The sequence below is a fragment of the Canis aureus genome, chromosome 5 (genome assembly GCF_053574225.1).
Source record: "Canis aureus isolate CA01 chromosome 5, VMU_Caureus_v.1.0, whole genome shotgun sequence".
NCBI lineage: Eukaryota > Metazoa > Chordata > Mammalia > Carnivora > Canidae > Canis > Canis aureus.
Window position 1 is genome coordinate 56,011,094 of NC_135615.1, and position 21,336 is coordinate 56,032,429.

At 46.6% G+C, this 21,336-nt stretch overlaps 1 protein-coding gene and 1 long non-coding RNA gene across 2 annotated transcripts in view; one reads left to right on the forward strand and one right to left on the reverse strand.

The window, feature by feature from the left end:
- Nucleotides 1-19,672, forward strand: part of MAP1B (microtubule associated protein 1B) — an 82,967-nt gene extending 63,295 nt beyond the window's left edge. Inside the window, exons 5-7 of the mRNA XM_077898119.1 lie at nt 4,299-10,806; nt 13,711-13,949; nt 15,145-19,672. Coding sequence (XP_077754245.1) covers nt 4,299-10,806; nt 13,711-13,949; nt 15,145-15,300 — 6,903 coding nt within the window. The 3' untranslated portion in view covers nt 15,301-19,672. The remainder of the gene's footprint in view (nt 1-4,298; nt 10,807-13,710; nt 13,950-15,144) is intronic.
- Nucleotides 11,781-19,714, reverse strand: LOC144314240 (uncharacterized). The gene is made up of 2 exons (XR_013380065.1): nt 14,832-19,714; nt 11,781-12,647 (listed from the first exon to the last, which is right to left on the reverse strand). It is a non-coding gene; the product is annotated as an uncharacterized LOC144314240 (long non-coding RNA).
- Between the last annotated feature and the right edge of the window lie 1,622 nt (nt 19,715-21,336).

Genomic DNA, 21,336 nt, shown 5'->3' on the forward strand with positions numbered 1-21,336 from the left:
TTTGTCATCGGAGGTCAACTACAAAACCAGAACTTACAGCTAGAAGAGTCATCTGGCTAAGCCATTCCTCCCTGAAACCTGAGGACAGTGAAGTCACGTCTCCTGGGACATTTTTCAGTCTCTCTGGAAGAGAGTTTTTTTCCTTATGTGTCTCATTTTGTATCTTTAAGGAAGGAATATGTTCCCTTTTCCACTTGATATCTCAGACACCCTTCACCAACACTGCCAGTTGTTGTTTTTATTTCCTTCAGATCAATTATTTTCGGTTCTGCACACTGTTCTTCATAAAAGAAGATAATAGTCAACGTTTCTTAGGTTCTCTGGTCATTGTCCTTCAAACCTGTTGGCAGGAAAGGGATGGGGGGAAAATCATGAGTTGTCTTGGTCATGTTTTAGGGCCTTGGCCTCATCTGACAATTAGATGCATGAATCAGGGGTTCAGGGAACGAACAGCTGGGCTGGAGACGTGTGGAAGCCGTCAGCATGTTAAAAAACACATGAAGTGATCTACGAGGAGAAGTGTATTCGAAGAGCAAGGGGCTCAGGTCTAGCGTTTAGAGGTTCATGGCCAAGGAGATGGAGCCAGCAATTTCAGTTTGGTTGGTTGGTTTGGGTCTAGTTTCTTTAAAATGTCATGACTCCTACCGGACACCATGCTCCAGGGGTCTCTAACCAGGTTAGGATGCTGTGGTAGGGACTCCTGTAGTTTTCAATACAACCTACTAATAAGTAGGTTTGACCATCAACATCCATAATTAAATGTCAGTGGGGAGGGGATGCCACCTTGGGGGAGTGCTGTAATTTACATAAATCGGGGGGCTCACTTTCAGAAAAAGAAAACAAAATGATTCAGTACAGGGCTTTGGGAGGGGACCCTGCCAGTGAGGAGCCTTGAAGTTTAAGCTTCTTTAGCTTTATGATAAATCCATTTGACTGTCATCTAAAATCCCTGTCTTCCCCCTGCATATTGCTGTTAAGCCAGCATCTCCCAATCCTTTGCATTATCCCTCCTGGTTTAGTGGCCCTTACATGTGTCCCTTTGGTGTGCCATCCTGTTAGAGTTGACTCAGCCTTCATCATTCCAATGTCAAGGGCCCCTGTGAATGTTTTAATGCTTCCATCCCACATTTTGCTATCCCTCCCTTTTTCATGCCACCCACAGATTTGATAAGCCTGTTTCTACCATTTTTTATCCAAGTCGGTGCTCGACAGGACACACATGAGCCCTGAGGCATCCCATTGCTGACTTCCGTCCAGGTTGACACTAAGCAGCGGGATTTATATGACTGGCTACAAATCCACCTAATTCTGCTATCGCCCCATTCAGAGATCTTGTTAAATGTCTTGCTAAAACCCAGAGATACATTGTCCACTGTATTTCCTCATTGCTCAAGCAAGTAACCTAATCAAAAAGGTAATCTAGTTAGAGTAGGCTGTGGTTTAGAAATTCAAATCTTATTTCATTATCTGTAGTAAAGTCATTTATTCCCCATATCTTCCTTCCTCTTCCAGTATGCCTGCATTTAATTAGAATTTTGACATTAACATTTAACAAAAAAGACTGTCTTTGCCCCCAGGCGATAGTTCTTCCGGTCATGTGTCTCATCTGTATTTGTAAGAACAAGGGAAGGGTAGCAATCCGTGTGCTTGAGAAGCACTGACAGGTTCATGGTCAGAGCAGCCACCTCAGGAGGACAGGACCTACCGAAGTGGCCAGTGTCAGTGCAGTTTAATGAACATCTCTGGAGCTGATGGTGTATCAGGGAAACACACATAACGATCCAGAGATACAGACGGTGTGTTTCCTCCCATTGAGGAACTTCTACTACAATGGGCTATGCTAACTACCATTTATTATGATGACAGCTTCCAAACTCTTTTAGAGGAAGGCTCTGTCTCCAAGTCTGAGATTTACGAGTTTCCCGGCCCCTGCTAACATTGCTGGCTCCTCATTGCTCTCATCTGTGCATTGCATAAGCGTGGGTTGAGTGGGCTCTCTTAGGACGTAGTCTTTGGCCTGAGGCGCTCATCCCAGCGTGCATGTGGGTACACCGGCCTGGAAGCTGGCTCAGGGAATGGGGGGAAGCGGGGACTCTGTTTCCATGGTGTAGCTCCAAGACTGTGGTGATTGTGCCTCCTAGTCCATCTGTCTCCTTCCCGAAGGCCTCTCTCTAGCTCTGCTCTCTGCTTCATCGTGCACAGTATGCTGCTGCTTCTCCAGAGAGACCAGATTTTCCTTTTCCAAAAAAGAACGTGTGCTGACTTTCTTCTCCACTTTCCCTTATATTCCATGGTTTTCTATTCACCAGGCTCTCTGCTGTTTTTTAGTATCCTTGACTTCCTCAAAATTCTGTGCAAACTTGCTTTCTTTTGGGGTCACATTACCTTCGTTGCATAGGAACTTCCCAGCTGGAAATGAAAAGATGGGGAGGTATTCCCAAGGATTTTTTAAATTTATTTTTAATTTATTTTTTTTTTACCTTCTCCTTGAACTTGGTGTTTCAATACCCTCTACACATAGCTGGATCATACCCTTAGCTGCCACACCCCTCAGGGTGGAATTTTAAAAACTGAAATGAACTAAATTTTAAAATTTCATTATTAAAGACAGCATTTTGGGTTTTCCTAGATTTCTCCTCCCCTAAGATGTATTATAAAGCATGGATAGTGTGCACATACTCTGTATGAAAATAAGGATGGAGAGAACCCTAATTGTGCTACACTACGGGTGATGAGGGTCTGTGCTAATCATTGGATGACAGACCCTATCTGGTGCTCCTGTTTGCTTTGCTCAGCAGATATTCTGAGCAGAGGCTCCCCCGAGATGTGCTTTTTCAGTTGTCTTACCTTCCGAAACAGTTGATTCTTCTCCCTTTTATAGGAAATTGTCAAGTCGGGGGAAAACAGCAAAGTCAAAGATTTATTATTTTGCTCTTTTGTGACCCTTCAAACAAAATGTAGGACAGATATACTAACAAAGCACAAGTGGCTATGTTACTGCAATCTAACGTAGGAAAACCCAGATTCTATAAATTAGCCCCCTACACATATGCACACTAGTCACCTCGGGATGTTAGTGTCCAGGAGGTTGTGTGAGATGGAGGAAACCACTCTAATACAGGAAGGTCAGAGTTCAGACCTGCTGGCTTGGGGATGCCTGGGCCAAGCGAAGTCTTTGCTTTCCCTTTCCCTGTTAACCATCAAAGACTCAGAGCTCTTTTCACTGGAACTCTGGGCTGATTTATGAGCTGTGCTGCAACTGGCAGGAGACTGGAGTTGATGACATGATTCTCCCGCACTATGTGTAGTAAGCCAAGACCATTTAACATATGGCCATCATGCACAGTGAGAAAGAAGATAGCATTTTCATTAAACTGTGGTCTCTGTTTTGATCATGATTTGCTCCTCTGCCTTCCCATCCTATGGTCCCATCCTATGCGTTGGAGGAGTTTTGAGCCGAGTTTGATCTTAGCTACTCACACCCAAGTTGCCCTGAGAAAAGCAGGAGGTGTGAGAAAGTAGAATGTTTCACCGTGGATTTAAACATGGGCTAATAAGGGACAAATATGGCCACTTGCTCACATGATAAATTATCCATTTGTTTGAATCATCATGACTTTAATCAAAGTATATGGGTTTGCAGAGAATCCACTGAATGATTCACTGGTGTTTTAAAGATGCCAGAGCCAGTAGTTTTTTTTTTTGTAGTGATTTGCAATCTAGAACCTCCTGTCTCCCGGGGGAAGAAAAACACATCAAACTTTTTTCTTTTGTATCCACCAAATTCTAAAAGTGGTCAACAACTAGTACACTGCATCTAAACTCCTTTAGTGTGTCAAGCCTAGTGGAATAAAAGAAAACATTTTATAAAGTGGTGAAATGACTCACATGGGCACCTCCTCTGTGATTGTTTAAAGGCTGTTTTTGCATGGCAGGCACCTAGTGGTGCTATCCAGAGTACTTCATAACCAGCCATTCAGATGGTCACTGGCCCTCAAACTGGAGCAGGGGTGTGGAGTTTCCCTGCTGGGCAGGAACGCAGGCTGGAGGGGTCCCCGAGGAGGTGCTGGTGGTTGGGGAGTGGTGGCTGAGGCAGAAGGGAGTAGTGGGAGAGGTCAGGATGGAGGCTGATCACCTACCACAATGGAAATATTTCTGCATTTACCCAGCTAGCTTCTCTAAAGACAGCCCTTGTGCACACATTGACCCTGTGATGTGTAGTAATGGATTGGTGATGACAGTCACTTAAAACTTTTCTTTCTTCCCTTATTACTGTTTTTTTTTTTTTTAAATCCCAGATTGGGGAATTACTGAGCACCACCCATCCTGCCAACAAAGCCAGCTTAACCCTGTTCTGTCCTGAAGAAGGGGATTGGAAGAACTCCAATCTCGACAGACACAATCTCCAAGACTTCATCAACATTAAACTCAACTCAGCTTCAATATTGCCGGAAATGGAAGGACTTTCCGAGTTTACCGAGTATCTCTCAGAATCAGTGGAAGTCCCATCTCCCTTTGATATCCTAGAACCTCCCACATCGGGGGGATTTCTAAAGCTCTCCAAGCCGTGTTGTTACATTTTTCCAGGAGGGAGGGGTGATTCTGCATTGTTTGCCGTGAATGGATTCAATATGCTCATCAATGGAGGATCCGAAAGGAAATCCTGCTTCTGGAAGCTCATCCGACACTTGGACCGAGTGGACTCCATCCTACTCACCCACATTGGGGATGACAATTTGCCTGGAATAAACAGCATGCTACAGCGGAAGATTGCAGAGCTCGAGGAAGAACAGTCCCAGGGCTCCACCACAAATAGTGACTGGATGAAAAACCTCATCTCCCCTGACTTAGGAGTTGTATTTCTCAATGTACCTGAAAATCTGAAAAATCCAGAGCCAAACATCAAGATGAAGAGAAGCATAGAGGAAGCTTGCTTCACTCTCCAATACCTAAATAAGTTGTCCATGAAGCCAGAACCTCTTTTCAGAAGTGTAGGCAATACCATCGATCCTGTCATTCTTTTCCAAAAAATGGGAGTTGGTAAACTGGAGATGTATGTCCTTAACCCAGTCAAGAGCAGCAAGGAAATGCAGTATTTTATGCAGCAGTGGACTGGTACCAACAAAGACAAGGCTGAACTAATCCTGCCTAATGGTCAAGAAATAGATATCCCAATTTCCTACCTAACTTCAGTCTCCTCTTTGATCGTGTGGCATCCGGCAAACCCTGCAGAGAAAATCATTCGAGTCCTGTTTCCTGGCAATAGCACCCAGTACAATATCCTGGAAGGACTGGAAAAGCTCAAACATTTAGACTTTCTGAAACAGCCGCTGGCCACCCAGAAGGACCTAACTGGCCAGGTGGCGGCTCCAGCCGTGAAACAGGTGAAGCTGAAACAGAGAGCGGACAGCCGAGAAAGTCTGAAGCCAGCCGCAAAACCACTGCCGAGCAAATCTGTACGCAAGGAGTCTAAAGAGGAAACCCCTGAAGTCACCAAGGCCAATCATGTGGAAAAGCCACCCAAAGTTGAAAGCAAAGAAAAGGTAACGGTGAAAAAAGACAAGCCGGTAAAAACAGAGACCAAACCCCCAGTGACTGAGAAGGAGGTACCCAGCAAAGAAAAAGAAGAGCTGCCTCCCGTGAAGGCCGAGGTGGCCGAAAAGCCCACCACAGACGTCAAACCCAAAGTCACCAAGGAGAAGACGGTGAAAAAGGAAACAAAGGCCAAATCTGAGGAAAAGAAAGAGGAGAAGGAAAAGCCAAAGAAAGAAGTGGCTAAAAAGGAGGACAAAACACCCATCAAGAAGGAAGAAAAACCAAAAAAGGAAGAGGTGAAAAAGGAAGTGAAAAAAGAAGTCAAGAAAGAAGAGAAAAAAGAACCCAAGAAAGAGGTTAAGAAAGAAACCCCACTGAAGGAAGCCAAGAAGGAGGTTAAGAAGGAGGAGAAGAAGGAGATTAAAAAAGAAGAAAAGGAACCCAAAAAGGAAATTAAGAAACTTCCTAAAGACACAAAGAAATCAACTACTCCTCTCTCTGAAGCCAAAAAACCAGCTGCATTAAAACCAAAAGTACCCAAGAAGGAAGAGGCGGTCAAAAAAGAGTCTGTTGCTGCTGGGAAGCCAAAGGAGAAGGGGAAGGTTAAGGTCGTCAAGAAGGAGGGCAAGACGGCGGAAGCTGCGGCCGCCGCCCTTGGCTCGGTGGCTGGCGCCGCGGCCGTGGCAGCAGCTGGAGCAGCAGGCGCCGGCTCGGCCAAAGAGCTCGAGGCCGAGAGGTCCCTCATGTCCTCCCCTGAGGATCTGACCAAGGACTTTGAAGAGTTAAAGGCCGAAGAGGTCGACGTAGCGAAAGACATGAAGCCTCAGCTGGAGCTGATCGAGGACGAGGAGAAGCTGAAGGACGCCGAGCCCGTCGAAGCCTATGTCCTCCAGAAAGAGACCGAAGTCATCAAAGGGCCCGCCGAGTCTCCCGACGAGGGAATCACCACCACCGAAGGCGAGGGCGAGTGTGAACAGACCCCCGAGGAGCTGGAGCCAGTCGAGAAGCAGGGGGTGGAGGACACTGAAAAGTTTGAAGACGAAGGAGCGGGCTTTGAGGAATCCTCAGAGACCGGAGACTATGAAGAGAAGGCCGAGACCGAGGAGGCCGAGGAGCCGGAAGAGGATGTGGAAGAAACCGTGTGCGTGAGCACCTCCAAGCACAGCCTCACCGAGGAGGAGGAAAGTGCCAAGGCTGAGGCCGATGTGCACGTCAAGGAGAAGAGGGAGTCTCTGGCCAGCGGAGATGACCGAGCGGAAGAAGACATGGACGAGGCAGTGGAGAAAGGAGAAGCCGAACAATCAGAGGAGGAGGGTGAGGAGGAGGACAGAGCTGAGGATGCCAGGGAAGAAGAATACGAGCCGGAAAAAGCGGAGGCTGAAGATTATGTGATGGCCGTGGTGGACAAGGCTGCGGAGGCGAGCGGCGTCGAGGACCAGTATGGGTTCCTCGCCTCGGCCATCAAGCAACCGGGAGCCCAGTCGCCTGCCCGAGAACCCGCATCCTCAATTCACGATGAGACTCTACCTGGCGGCTCGGAGAGCGAGGCCACCGCTTCTGACGAGGAGAACCGAGAAGATCAGCCTGAGGAGTTCACTGCCACCTCCGGCTACACGCAGTCTACCATCGAGATTTCCAGTGAGCCCACCCCGATGGACGAGATGTCTACTCCTCGGGACGTGATGAGCGATGAAATCAACAACGAGGAGACGGAGTCCCCGTCTCAAGAATTTGTAAACATCACCAAATACGAGTCCTCGCTGTATTCTCAGGAATACGGCAAACCCGCTGTCGCATCCCTCAACGGATTATCTGAAGGGTCGAAAACCGATGCCACGGATGGGAAGGACTACAACGCATCAGCCTCTACCATCTCCCCACCGTCGTCTATGGAGGAGGACAAGTTTAGCAAGTCTGCCCTGCGGGATGCTTACTGCGCCGACGAGAAAGACCTGAAGGCCGGTGCCACCCTGGCGATCAGAGACACCATCTCAGCAGTTTCAGAAGAAAAACTTAGTCCACCCAAGAGCCCGTCCCCGAGTCCATCTCCTCCATCACCCGTAGAAAAGACCCCGCTGGGTGAACGCAGCGTGAACTTTTCTCTGACCCCCAATGAGATCCAGGTCTCCGCAGAGGCGGAAGCAGCCCCCGTGTCTCCCGAGGTGACCCAAGTAGTCGAAGAGCATTGTGCTAGTCCCGAGGAGAAGACCCTGGAGGTGGTGTCTCCGTCTCAGTCTGCGACCGGCAGTGCTGGCCATACACCTTACTACCAGTCTCCCACTGAAGAGAAATCTGGGCACCTCCCCACAGAGGTAATCGAAAAGCCACAAGCAGTTCCCGTGAGTTTTGAATTCAGTGATGCCAAAGATGAGAACGAAAGGGCTTCCATAAGCCCCATGGATGAACCTGTGCCCGACTCGGAATCTCCTATTGAAAAAGTTTTGTCTCCCTTACGGAGCCCTCCCCTCATTGGATCCGAATCTGCCTACGAAGGCTTTCTGAGTGCCGATGACCAGGCTTCTGGCAGAGGCGCCGAGAGCCCCTTTGAGGGAAAGGATGGAAAACAAGGCTTTGCTGATGAAATAAGTCCAGTTTCTGACATGACTTCTACTGGTCTTTTCCAAGACAAAGAGGAAAGGAAAAGCACAGACTTTATACCGATAAAGGAAGACTTTGGTCAAGAAAAGAAAACCGATGATGTCGACGTCACGAGTTCGCAATCTGGACTGGCTTTGGATGAAAGGAAGTTAGGGGGAGAGGTGTCTCCTACACAGATAGATGTCAGCCAGTTTGGGTCTTTTAAGGAAGACACGAAGATGTCCATTTCTGAAGGCACGGTCTCCGACAAGTCAGCTACGCCGGTGGATGAAGGTGTGGCAGAGGATACGTATTCTCACATGGAGGGCGTGGCCTCGGTCTCCACAGCCTCCGTGGCTACTAGCTCGTTTCCAGAGCCCACTACAGATGACGTGTCCCCTTCTCTGCACGCCGAGGTTGGCTCCCCACATTCCACAGAGGTCGATGACTCCCTTTCAGTGTCTGTTGTGCAAACGCCGACTACTTTCCAGGAGACAGAGATGTCTCCATCTAAAGAGGAATGTCCAAGACCAATGTCAATTTCTCCACCGGATTTCTCCCCTAAAACCGCCAAATCCAGGACACCAGTCCAAGATCACAGGTCGGAACAGTCCTCAATGTCTATTGAATTTGGCCAGGAGTCCCCTGAGCACTCCCTGGCTATGGACTTTAGTCGACAGTCCCCAGATCACCCTACAGTGGGTGCAGGTATGCTTCACATCACTGAAAATGGGCCAACCGAAGTAGATTACAGTCCTTCCGACATGCAGGACTCGAGTTTATCACATAAGATACCACCGATGGAGGAGCCCTCCTACACCCAAGACAATGACCTTTCGGAGCTCATCTCAGTGTCTCAGGTTGAGGCCTCCCCTTCCACCTCTTCAGCACACACCCCCTCTCAGATAGCATCTCCTCTCCAAGAAGACACCCTATCCGATGTCGTTCCTCCCAGAGATATATCCTTATATGCCTCACTCACCTCAGAAAAAGTGCAAAGTCTAGAAGGAGAGAAGCTCTCACCAAAATCTGATATCTCTCCACTGACCCCAAGAGAGTCCTCTCCTTTGTATTCACCCAGCTTTTCAGATTCTACCTCTGCCGTTAAAGAGAACATAGCAGTTTGCCACACTTCCTCTCCTCCACCGATGGATGCCGCATCCGCAGAGCCCTACGGCTTCCGTGCCTCGATGTTATTCGATACGATGCAACACCAGCTAGCCTTGAACAGAGATCTGACCTCGTCCGGTGTGGAGGACAGTGGAGGGAAAACGCCTGGTGACTTCAGCTATGCCTATCAAAAGCCCGAGAAGACAACCAGGTCCCCAGATGAAGAAGTTTACGACTATGAGTCTTATGAGAAAGCCACCCGGCCCCCAGACGTGAGTGACTATTACTATGAGAAGACAGAGAGGACCACAAAATCGCCGTGTGACAGCAGCTACCCTTACGAGACCACTGAGAAGACCACCAAGACTCCTGAAGATGGTGGCTATGCCTATGACATTGCCGAGAAAACCACCCGGACCCCTGAAGAGGCGGAGTACAGCTATGAAACAAGTGAGAAGACCATGAGGACCCCTGAAGTGAGTGGTTTCAGCTATGAAAAGACTGAGAGGTCTAGGAGGCTCCTGGATGACATCAGCAATGGCTACGATGACTCTGAAGATGTTGGCCACGCACTTGGGGATTCCGGCTACTCTTACAAGACCACTGAGAAGATTGCCAGTTACCCTGAGCCCGAGAGCTACTCCTATGAGGCGTCTACGACAGCTACACGAGCCCCTGATGCTTCCACGTACTGTTACGAGACGGCGGAGAAGATCACCAGAACCCCCCAAGCGGCGACGTATTCCTATGAGACTTCAGACCAGTGCTACACTGCAGAAAAGAAGTCCCCCTCAGAGGCCCGCCAGGATGTCGACTTATGCCTCGTGTCCTCCTGTGAATACAAGCATCCCAAGACAGAACTTTCGCCCTCCTTCATTAATCCCAATCCTCTCGAGTGGTTTGCCAGTGAGGAGCCAACTGAAGAATCCGAGAAGCCCCTCACCCAAGCAGGGGGTGCCCCACCGCCTCCAGGAGGAAAGCCACAGGGGCGACAGTGTGACGAAACCCCTCCCACCTCAGTCAGCGAGTCGGCTCCATCCCAGACCGATTCTGATGTCCCCCCGGAGACCGAAGAGTGCCCTTCCATCACGGCAGATGCAAATATCGACTCTGAAGATGAATCCGAAACCATCCCCACGGACAAAACCGTCACATACAAACACATGGACCCACCTCCTGCCCCCATGCAGGACCGAAGCCCTTCTCCACGCCACCCTGACGTGTCCATGATGGACCCGGAGGCCTTGGCTATTGAGCAGAACCTGGGCAAAGCCCTGAAGAAAGACCTGAAAGAGAAGACCAAAACCAAAAAGCCGGGTACAAAGACCAAGTCGTCGTCACCTGTCAAAAAGGGTGATGGGAAGTCTAAGCCCTCTGCAGCTTCCCCCAAACCAGGGGGCTTGAAAGAATCCTCAGATAAGGTGTCCAGAGTGGCTTCTCCTAAGAAGAAGGAATCCGTGGAAAAGGCAACAAAAACCACTACCACTCCTGAGGTCAAAGCTGCACGTGGGGAGGAGAAAGACAAGGACACCAAGAATGCCGCCAATGCCTCCACATCTAAATCGGTAAAGACTGCAGCTGCAGGTAGGTAGAAGGGCTGACACCCTGATGTGGGCCACAACTATTCCACTTTGCCTGGAGCCTCTGAATTTCCATGTGGCTTGATATGGGAAGATGAGAGAGTACCACAGTCCCGTCCCTTTAACTGTTCTCTTCTGCCGAAGGCGTGGATCTCAGCCTAGACGTGGCGTAGACGTAGGCTTGAGGCTGGTGCGGCATGTGGCCCGGAGCAGCTTGGGTTCACCAGGCACGATTTCCTGGCTTTGCTCCATCCTGCAACACAGCAACCACAGCCTTGTTCTAAACCTTCAGAACCAAGGATGTGTGTTTCAGGCTCCCCCGGAGGACTGTGTTGGCTCTAGCCTCAGGCACCCTGGCCTCAGAACCAAGCCAAGGTGACAGTCTGGGAGCTCCCAAAGGCTTAGGGAGAACCAGAGTGCCAAGCCAAGCTTGGCGTGACCAGTGTAGGCCCAAGATTTAGATTCGAGTTTTTTATAAAAAATTTTTTAAAGTAAAATTATAACATTTTCAAATTTGAAGTTAGAACATTTAAAATTAAGAATCAGAAAAATTAAAAAACTTGCTAGGCTAGAGCTACGTCCACATTAAAGGCAGTGCTCTGTTTTCTTATTGGCCAATGACTATCATAATTTCAGTTGACCAGTCCTCAGTTCAAATTGAGAGAAAAGCGTCAAAGGCTCTTCTTATTCTCCCCCCCACCCCTTTTTCAACCTAAGGGTTGAAATTCACTTAGGAGGAGATATCCCTGACTTCTGATCATTTCTGTTTTGATCCTAATTCCCTTATTCATTAGGTTCTCAGCAATGACTTGGGTTTTTGATGGAACAGGTCTCTAATGGCCCGGCTTTATTTCTTTGCTTCAAACCAATCACAGGGATTTCCATTAATACATTTTATTTGCTTTAAGTAGTCAGGGATTTCAGACCGCAGTTCACAGAGTAATATTAATTGACCCAAACATGTACAGCAAAAAATAATTTGAATAACATTTCTCATTTATTTGGGGAAAAATCTGATTGATGAAACTTGGGACTCTCAAATTCAGTGCATTTTAGGAACTATCACTTATAGCTGCAAAGTCTTACTTTGAGCAACATGGAAGATCAATTTCCAGCCTGCGTTCTCATCACATTTCCTTTGTACATGCATGCAGAAAACAAACTGATTTTATTCATGCTTAGAATTAATGGAAAACCACCAGATAATGAATCTCTTGGTCTGAAAGAGTTGGCAACTGACCCGCACTTGGGAGAAAACATGAAATCCTTTCAAACAGATAAAAACCAACTGAAATTTGCTACCAAACTTGCCAAATATAGCCACTCTAGCCCACATAATGGGGGTTTTTAAGACATTTTTCTCTTTTTGGTGTCCTTTAAAGAGATTAATTTTAAGGCCAAGAAACAAATAAAGAGGAGTTAATTTGAATTTATGTTGAAGGTACTTTTCCAATAGATTTCTAAAACAACAAAACCGCATTATCAAGTGATTTTTAAAACCAACCTTTGCCAACGGCTGTCAGTTCTCTACTACGTCCGAGCAACGTTCATTCGGTGTTGATGGTCGCCATGGAGCCTGCCAGGCAAAGCCGTGGCCATTTTTAATTGTTAGGACAGTAGTTCATGGACTCCTCCGATTAGTCAGAATTGGTTTGGTAGGCCCAAATATGGACATTTTGAGTCCTTGTAGCTCAGATTCATTAAAACGGCTGGTTATTCATTAAAATGAGTTAGTGTATCCAAAGAGCAGTTTGGCTGATTCTTGTGACTCCCCCACTCCTAAAAGTAAAGCTGGACAGTTGTGGAATTCGCTGGTGGTTTGACTCTGTGGTGACAGCCTTTATCCTATGGAGAAAGGAAAGAGGATTAAGTACGTAGGATCCAGCTGATATTTTAAATGACTTTACAGCAGCAGTCTCAACCGACTGCACATTAGCATTATTTGGGATGCTTTTAAAGCAGTGAAGCTGGACCCTGGGGTGTGGGACTGGGGCATCAGTATCAGGCTTGCTAGGTGATGCTAACTACCCAGCTAGGTTGGAGCACCACTGCCTTAGAATGCAAGTTCTAAGAATGTTCCAAAAAGTTTAAACCCTCTAGCCAGGACAACTCAGAAAGCCAACTCAGCAGACAAGGTGCCAGGAAAGTTCTGAGTTAATCCGAATCTTGACTTGGCGTGGGCTTTCTGATTTAGACCGGGAATGTCGGCGGCCAGATGCCCCTTTCCCTGGTCTGATAGGTCTTGAGTGGTTAGCCAAAGCTGCCTTTCCGAACCATCTTCTCGTCCAAGGTTGGTAGCCAGCTTGCCTCGGGAGAGATGTCTGCCTTTCCAGAGCACCGTGCTAGGATACAATGCAGTGTTTCATCACTTTATGAACAAGGCCAAGTTCTGGGGGCCTTGGAGGTCAGAGGAAGTTTATATCTGAGCCATTTGCTAAGTCAAATGTTGGGGTATAATATTCTGCTATCGGCAGAACTGTTATCACATGAGATCCTAACATGGATGGCTAACGTTGCTCCACTGTGGTTTACCACACGCAGAGTCTTCCTTCTGACTTTCAAAAAAAAAAAAAAAAGAAAATGTTTCTTAGATCGCTTTTCAAATTAGGATGCACGTTGGCAGCTCTTTTAGGAGGAGTATGGCTCTCTAGTTCCATAGTTTAGGAAGGCCTTGGAATTCTTTTTTCTTTCTAATGGGTTGTCCACAGAGGGAAACGATCCCATTCTTTGTTTCTCCTGCTAAGCTGGTAAACAGCCATGTTCTGTTTTCTCCAGTTGCCCTTACAAGAGAGAGAGGGAAATGCCCAGTACACTCTCTACCTTTTTGGGGATAAGTAGGGAAGGAGTACCAGATTAGTGGGTCTCTTCGCATTTCTGTGACCCTGGCTTTTCTCTTTATTTGCCAAAGGACCGGGAACCACCAAGCCCTCCAAGCCCTCAGCTGTGCCTCCAGGCCCCCCTGTGTATTTGGACCTGTGCTATATTCCCAATCACAGCAATAGTAAGAATGTTGATGTCGAGTTTTTCAAGAGAGTGAGGTCATCCTACTACGTGGTGAGTGGGAATGACCCTGCTGCTGAGGAGCCCAGCCGGGCTGTCCTGGATGCCTTGTTGGAAGGGAAAGCCCAGTGGGGCAGCAACATGCAGGTAAGAGCCCCGGGACAGTGTCTACACCACACATGGAGCTGTGTCCAGAGGCAGAGGGAAGGAAACATGTTTAAAGAACCACCGGTGTGATTATGGATCCGCATGGGGTACCCCATGGGTCTCTTACACGTGAAATATCTTGAGGACAAAGTGGATTCACACACACAAAATAAGTCTAGAATATTATTCCTGGCACCACCAATAATCATAGCCTTACCATCCTAAGGCATAATTCACTTATCTACAAAACGGGCCCAAGATGCCTTGCCCTTCCCCCTAATATACCAAGGATATTTATGTATGAATCAAAATGATATTTCCATGTGAGAGCTACAAAGGAATTGTCTTTTCTCCTTTGTGTTTCATGGATGTGACCAAACCAAGAGATATAGCCATTTAGAAAATCACCTGTCGATGTGAAATCCCGCAGGAGCATTGCTGAGGATGGTCCCCAACAGGACCCCTCCTAGCTCCCAAACATCATAAACGGGCTATGAACCACTCTCTTATTTTGGCTGTGAATCTTTGCTTATCTCAGTTTTACCTTTGGTTTTGCAGTCACCTAGTAAACTGTTTGCATAATATTAAATAGAATTATTTGCTAGTTAAGCATATTACATCTCATGAGAAACACCTGGTGGCCTCCTAATAAATAGTAGATGGAATTTTTACCATTCCAGCCAGTACCCAGCCAGCCAGCCACCAGCCAGCCACTCCACCACCCCCAGCCACACACACAAAGATACAAATCTTTAATCTCAGGATGAAGTATCAGTTACACACAATGGAGCAGCAATGATACTAAAGCTCTTTGGATTCAATACACAGTATCTTTCATGCAAAATTGCTCAGCTGGGTGATAGGAAATATAAGTGATCTCACCTGCACGGAAACCCTTCTTCTCTTAACACTGAATATTTGAATACCTGATGGTGAATGTAGATGAACTGATTGACTGGTCATGAGGTCTTTTTTGGTCCCAGTCTTCAAGTCTCCCAGAAAACCTTAATTCATTGCTGCTTTGATTCCTAGAAAATGTAAGTTGAAAAATCCTTCATATTGGATAAAAAGTAGGAAATTGCCCACTCCTCACCCTCCTTTGAATGGTCTGACTCATAGCCTTATTATTGTTCTATTTTTTTCCCCTCTGGTTTCTGGCTCTGCTCTTGACCAACTATTTTCTGTCTCCCTGCAGGTAACCCTGATCCCTACTCATGACTCAGAAGTGATGAGGGAATGGTACCAAGAGACCCATGAGAAACAACAGGACCTCAACATCATGGTCTTAGCAAGCAGCAGCACAGTGGTTATGCAAGATGAATCCTTTCCTGCATGCAAGATTGAACTGTAAAAAACCAAGACCAGCCACACCACAGGATTTGAACTTTGTTTCCAGAAATTCTTCAATTTGAAACGCCACCTTTTCTAAAGAGTCAATTCGTCTAAATAAGTCACTGAACTGTTACCTGCCAAACGCTATACTGTGTCATGGTGATGCAAGTCACTAATATTTCTTAGTTTTCGCTGATTTGCTAAGGGAAGTAACAGTATTCCCACAGTAGGGTTCAAGTTACTGCAAAAATACCCACCCCAGTTCATCTCTGCTCAACATTTGGAAACCATGCACTAGCAAACCCAACTGACTTCCGCTAGGTAGAGGCATTTGTCTTAGAGAGAGAGAGAAAGAAAGAGAGAGAGAGAGCGCGCACGCACAATGAGAGAGAACACAGGAGAGAGGGAGAATGAGAAAGGAAAAGGATGCAAGAGAAGGAGAGGTAATGGTAGAGAGTGCTGGTGAGATACCCAGAGAGAGGGAGACAGAGCGAGGTGGGGTAAGGAGGAGGGAATAACCAGCACTTAGGGCCGCGTTTTCTCACGCAGCCTGTATTCTATAGTCTACATAGGCAAAGTTTTCAACTTGTGTCAGTCTGAGGCATCAAAAAGGGTCTCAATTTTCTAGAACGAGTTAGCCGAAAGGAAACAAAGAAGGGAACAGAACTTGTTCTGAGGGCATGTGAGATTTTTCACGCCTTAATTAAGCTCCTTCAGTTTGAAGGCTGCGCACCGACATGATGTAGAGAGCGCAGACTGGAAGAGCGAGTGGTTTGAACCCCATTCGGAACTCTCAGACTCTTCAGACACACGAGTAGATTGATCTAAGGCATGCTCCCAGCATTTGTCCACCCAGTTAGTCCACTCGGAGTCACTTAACCTGCATGCGGAAACACCCAAGTCCACCCCGATTAACAAGCAAATACCAAAGCGGTTGGGAGTACATACGGTAGACAATTTGCCTTAGAAAGTGACTTGAATGTACAAAAGATACTTGATGCACTTATTTTTTAACGTGAGACCGCAAGTTTATAAAACATCCGTGTAGGATTATAGATACTCCAGTTCACGGAGCAAGTGTGTGCGCGTGTGGGGGTCCTAGAAGCTGATCTGATCGGTGCAGCGGTTTGATGCTGAGTCATGCGTGTTGAATACCACCTCCGTGCGCCCATGGCCCCTCAGCCAAACAAGTTGAGCCTTTCGTAGCTTCTTTACTATGGCAAGTTCCAAGATTGAAATGGCTTCTATGATCAGAACTGGGAAAACAGTGAATCTTATGGTGGAAGAGGTTTCTCGGCAAGTGTACAGTATTTACCTTCCTTTGTCTTACATTGGCTTTTTCTTTTTTTTTTTTTAATTTTTCATTAATTTCAGCATCATGGGAACAAGTGTACAGAAGAATTTTTTTTTTAGATATGTGAGAACTTTTCATAGATGAACTTTTTAACAAATGTTTTCATTTACAGGAAAATGCAAAGAAAATTTCAAGTGATAGCCTTTTTCTTTTCCCCCAAGTCCTTCGTAAGACAAAAAAAAAAAAAAAGAAAAAAATGTTTTTTGAAGTTCTGGTGAGATTGAAGTCTGATATCGCAGTAATAATATTGATTAAAACCCATAACTACCAGGAATAGTGATACATCCCACCCCCTGGTCCCCCCTAACGTAAAAATCTGAGTACGTGTTATTTGAGAGTGGGGGAGAATGGCATGGTAGGCTACTTTTCCAGGCCTTTAACGTCACCCTGTGGTATTCCACATACTTCTTTCAGGATCTTGAACCATGAGGTAGAAGAGCCAAGGCAAGTTCAAAGAACCCTAGCAAAAATTTGCTTTGGGATTTTCTTTTTTTTCTTTTTTTTGGGGGGGAGGGAAGTAAGAGAAATAATTCATTGAAAGCAAATGAATTCCCATCTCCGACGATTCATCCCGTAGAGTTCAGAGATCATTTCCATCGTTGTCGTCATTGAACTATGAATCCGGAAACCAGATCATGTCTAAGCGGACGTCCAGTTCCAAGTTGCAGATCGATGCGCCCAGTGTTCAGATGTGGCAAACTTCTCAGTGACACCTGTGCTGTGCTCTGTCACGTTGTGTTTCCTGCAGACTCTTAAGATCCACGGAGTAGTGAACAGTGACCTCATTTTATTTTCTATGTTAGTTATTTATTTCAAGATTAACATTTTAGTTGATTTTTGTCTGGTAAGTGTGTGTTTTGCACTGCTAACGACTATGAGGGTTTAAACAATGCTTCTTCAGGGTCCCCTCGCGGAGGACCTCTGCAGTCTACTTAATGCTGTGAATTACATTTTTCAAATGTTTTAATTTTTTTTAATTAATATTCTATTTTTTTTAGGCTTCTCTAGAAATGCAGCTTTTATTTATTACCCCATTTCTTTAGAGTCCTTAAGAACAACACATTGATAAAGGGTACAAAAAATTAACAGAAAATGGAAAACTCAAGGTGACAAAAATGGATTTTATTGAGTATAAACTACCTACTTCAGACTTCTTTCATGAGACAACCTAAGAGAACTCATGATAATTATTTACTGATTAGTTATTAAGCTGAGTTGGTTGTGTCCACGTAATACATGGGAAGAGAAACTGATTTCCAGCCTTCTTGCCAAATCCAGACCTCTGCTTGATTTCTCTTTGATAGAAGGAATTATTTTCCAATTTCCCAAATTCAATTTACTTAATGTGCATTATTTTGCCTTTAAACCAACAAACATCTTGGAGAATTATAGCCAGTCTTCAATTAGAACCATTCTATCCTACTCCTTTATTTTTTCTTTTCTTTTTGCTATGGGATTTAATGGGACAAATACACAAAAGCTGACACCGGTCAGCTGGCTCTTTTTCCTATGAAATGTATCAGTACCTTTTTCCATCCATTGTTCTCAGTGATGACCACAGAGCTGGAATATACCAGGAAAGTCGAGATTTGCATTGCAGGTTCCTCCTGTCCTTCCAGACACCTTTCCTACCTGTGTGACTAACCTAATTTTGCTAGTTCCATAAGTACACAATTGGTTTAGTAACAGCCATGACAATGTACCGTGTACATTCATGGTGAGGGCTAAAGATGGACACAGACTTCTAGGAGCTTTATTCATACTGATTACTTAATCCAGTTGTACAGATTGAATATTCGAGTGAAAGGAATTTACGCTCTGTTTCAATGATGAGATTCCATCGAGAGGGCACTCATGATCATGAACTTTTGGTAGTATTCTTAAGCAAAAATTCTACAGAGACTAAATGTTAGAGGTGATCCTCCACTTTCAATTTTAATGAATTCTATCCCCTTTCTCAAAACCCAACCCCCATGCATGCTTTCTCAGTCTTGTGGTGGGACTGGATACAATGACTGACCCCCTCCCCCACCCCCAACACCATTTTCCATGGAGTTCAAAAAAAAAAAAAATTCTTTTTTTTTTTTTTTTTTAAGACCTTACATATCCTAGTGAATGGTTTCCCCAGTGTATATGAATGTTTTAAGTGTCTCCAATAGCTTATGCAGTTTAGGAGCTTTTCAATACTCATTTAATAAGATTCAATCATTTGCTAATGAAAATCTACCACCTTCCATTTTTCTCTCTATTACCAAATTTCAGCTCTCAGGAGCTGCTCTACAATTCTGAAATTGCTTTTCTTGCCTCTCTTTAGTCACCTGTCACAGGAGGTTCTTGCTCGGTAATGATATTGTGAGTTAGATTAATGACTTTTTTTTTTGTGCTTCGGATTTTAGAAGAAAAGATTTGTTTCCATTTGAAAGGAACTGTAAGCTTTTATCTTCTAACCAACTGAACAACACACCAAAAGCAGCCTAGGGATGAGCATTTCTTTGAAAGCAATTAGGTTATTCACCTGGTATTAAAACTATTGACTATTAAAAAAAATCTGACTTTATTAATTTAAAAGGCAGCATCAAAAACTGAAAAGGAAGGGAAAAATAATTAGCTTCTCTGCACTCGTTTGGAGCTCCCCAAACAGGAGCCATCAAGATGAGGCATCAAGACCGGGCTGCCCTTTCCAGAACACCGTGCAGCCGTTCTGAGTCGTGCTTACCCGCGCTGCATGCAGCCCTTCTCTTTCCGGCCCCGGAAAGAAGTGGTCTTGAGCCCGGTTGAGAAGCACCTCCACTCCTCTCTCTTGTTCTGAATGGTGTTTGTGTCAGTCTGCAGCTGTGTATGGTATGATGTCTTATAATCCTGCATCACTTCTATCCTATCCAGTCATATCTAATGTAGAAAATTAGTTTTCAGTGAAAGTAATATGTAGTGCTTTTATGATATTTGTGTGCAATATCCCCTCTTCCATTGAGGATATTTGATGTAAAAGAAAAAAAAAAACTCAGTTCCACAATAAAATACAAAAGTGGCAAAAGTTCCCGTGTGTGCTGTGCCGTCCCTTGTTTTCTGCACTGAGTTGGGCTCATGGGGAGTTGGGATTTGCCCCCCACGGCGGGGGAACGAGTCCATGAGGGCTGATTGTGTTTTTTTTCAGTGGCTCCCTGGCTTTTGGCAGAGGGCCTTGTGTTCCTCCGATGACTGCTGCGTCGTTACCATCTCTAACCCACCCCTAGAGCATGTGGGGAGTCTAAGGGCAGAAACTGGGAGGTGAAGGAGACCGGAACGAGTAAGCACAGCAGTGTAGATGAAGGAGGGTAGGGGGGGTTTCTTACATAAAGCAAAAACCAGCCTCAACCCTCGCTCGGCCACAGCCGGCTGCCTGACCTCCCTCTATCCATCGGAAGCTCCTTTACTTCCCTGTAACATGAGAAGACTCGGCACGATGGTCAAGCCAGGTGATCCCTCCCAAGACGGACTTTCTGGGCTCCCCGCACCCACGACCTTCGCTCTACACCCGGCAGTGGCTAGTCCTGTGGGGACCTGTGGAGGCAAACAAAGCCTAAGGGCTGCCCTCCACTGGGGTGCCAGGGCTCCCAGAACTCAAGGGTGGGCTCTGGGGACGTGGGAAAAGCACCACAAGCGAGGACTAAGCTGAGGCCTGCTGGGTGTGTGTCACGCACGCGGTGTCGGGCAGAAAGCACACTCTGGGCAGGGGCAACAGCTCAGGCGAATGGAGCAGGAGCAGTTACGTCGGGGGTGGGGCACTCAGCTCAGAGGGTTAGGTGGGGGGGCCCTGGCATCTCAGTCCCCCCAGGGGCCACAGGACGTTTGCCCACACCGGGCTCAACAGAGCCCTCCAGCCCTGGCCCTGTCTGTCTGCAGAGGGGATGCTTTGGCCTTGAAGGGCTCCGGCAGCCTGTCCCGAGTCCTGGGGATGTCCCTTTGTGATACGCGCTCCTGTCTTCGATTGTGCCTCAGAACACTGTGACTCCCCGACTGGTCCCGACGGAAGTTGCTGTTTGGCAGAAGGGGTTTGGGGCTGCCTCCGGGACCTGAGGGGTCAAGCACGGGAGCAGTCAGGCCGGCAAGGCCTCACGCCAGATGTACATCTGTGTACATCCATCCTACCTGCCCAAGTACATCTCCTCCTATCCCACGGCCAAACTGCTCGGTGCCAGAAGTCCTGGCTGGAACAGAGGGTGCGGGGCCAGCACGGCCCCATCCTGGCCCTGTGAGTCCTGGGTCTCAGGAGGCTGTGGGCTCCCGGGAAGCCCTGCCAGTTGTTCACCCTAACCAGACCCTTCCCTGGATTTCCTATCCCCCTCCCTTGGGACTCGGGCACAGCAGGAGCGGGGAGGGACGTCATGCGCTTCCAGCTGGTCCTTTTCTAGACCCTGGAGGTGGCTTTCTTGGGTTCATTTTTTCCTGTCTTCCGGGTAAATCAACAAAGGTCTGCTGAAGTACCGACTCCACCTTCTCTTTATACTTGCCTTGCTCATTCTAGATGTTTCTCTGTGTCCCCACAATGATCTTTCAACAAACTCCTCACTCGGGAATTGCTGCTCTCTTGCCTAATGCCAGGTCAGCATCTCCTCTCTCATGTTACACCGTGTGTCTTGAAAAGTCATGGAGTCATACGTGCAGACTGACCTGGTCACACCCAGTTCCCAGAAGACAAGCAGGTGTCCTGGGTGGTTCGGG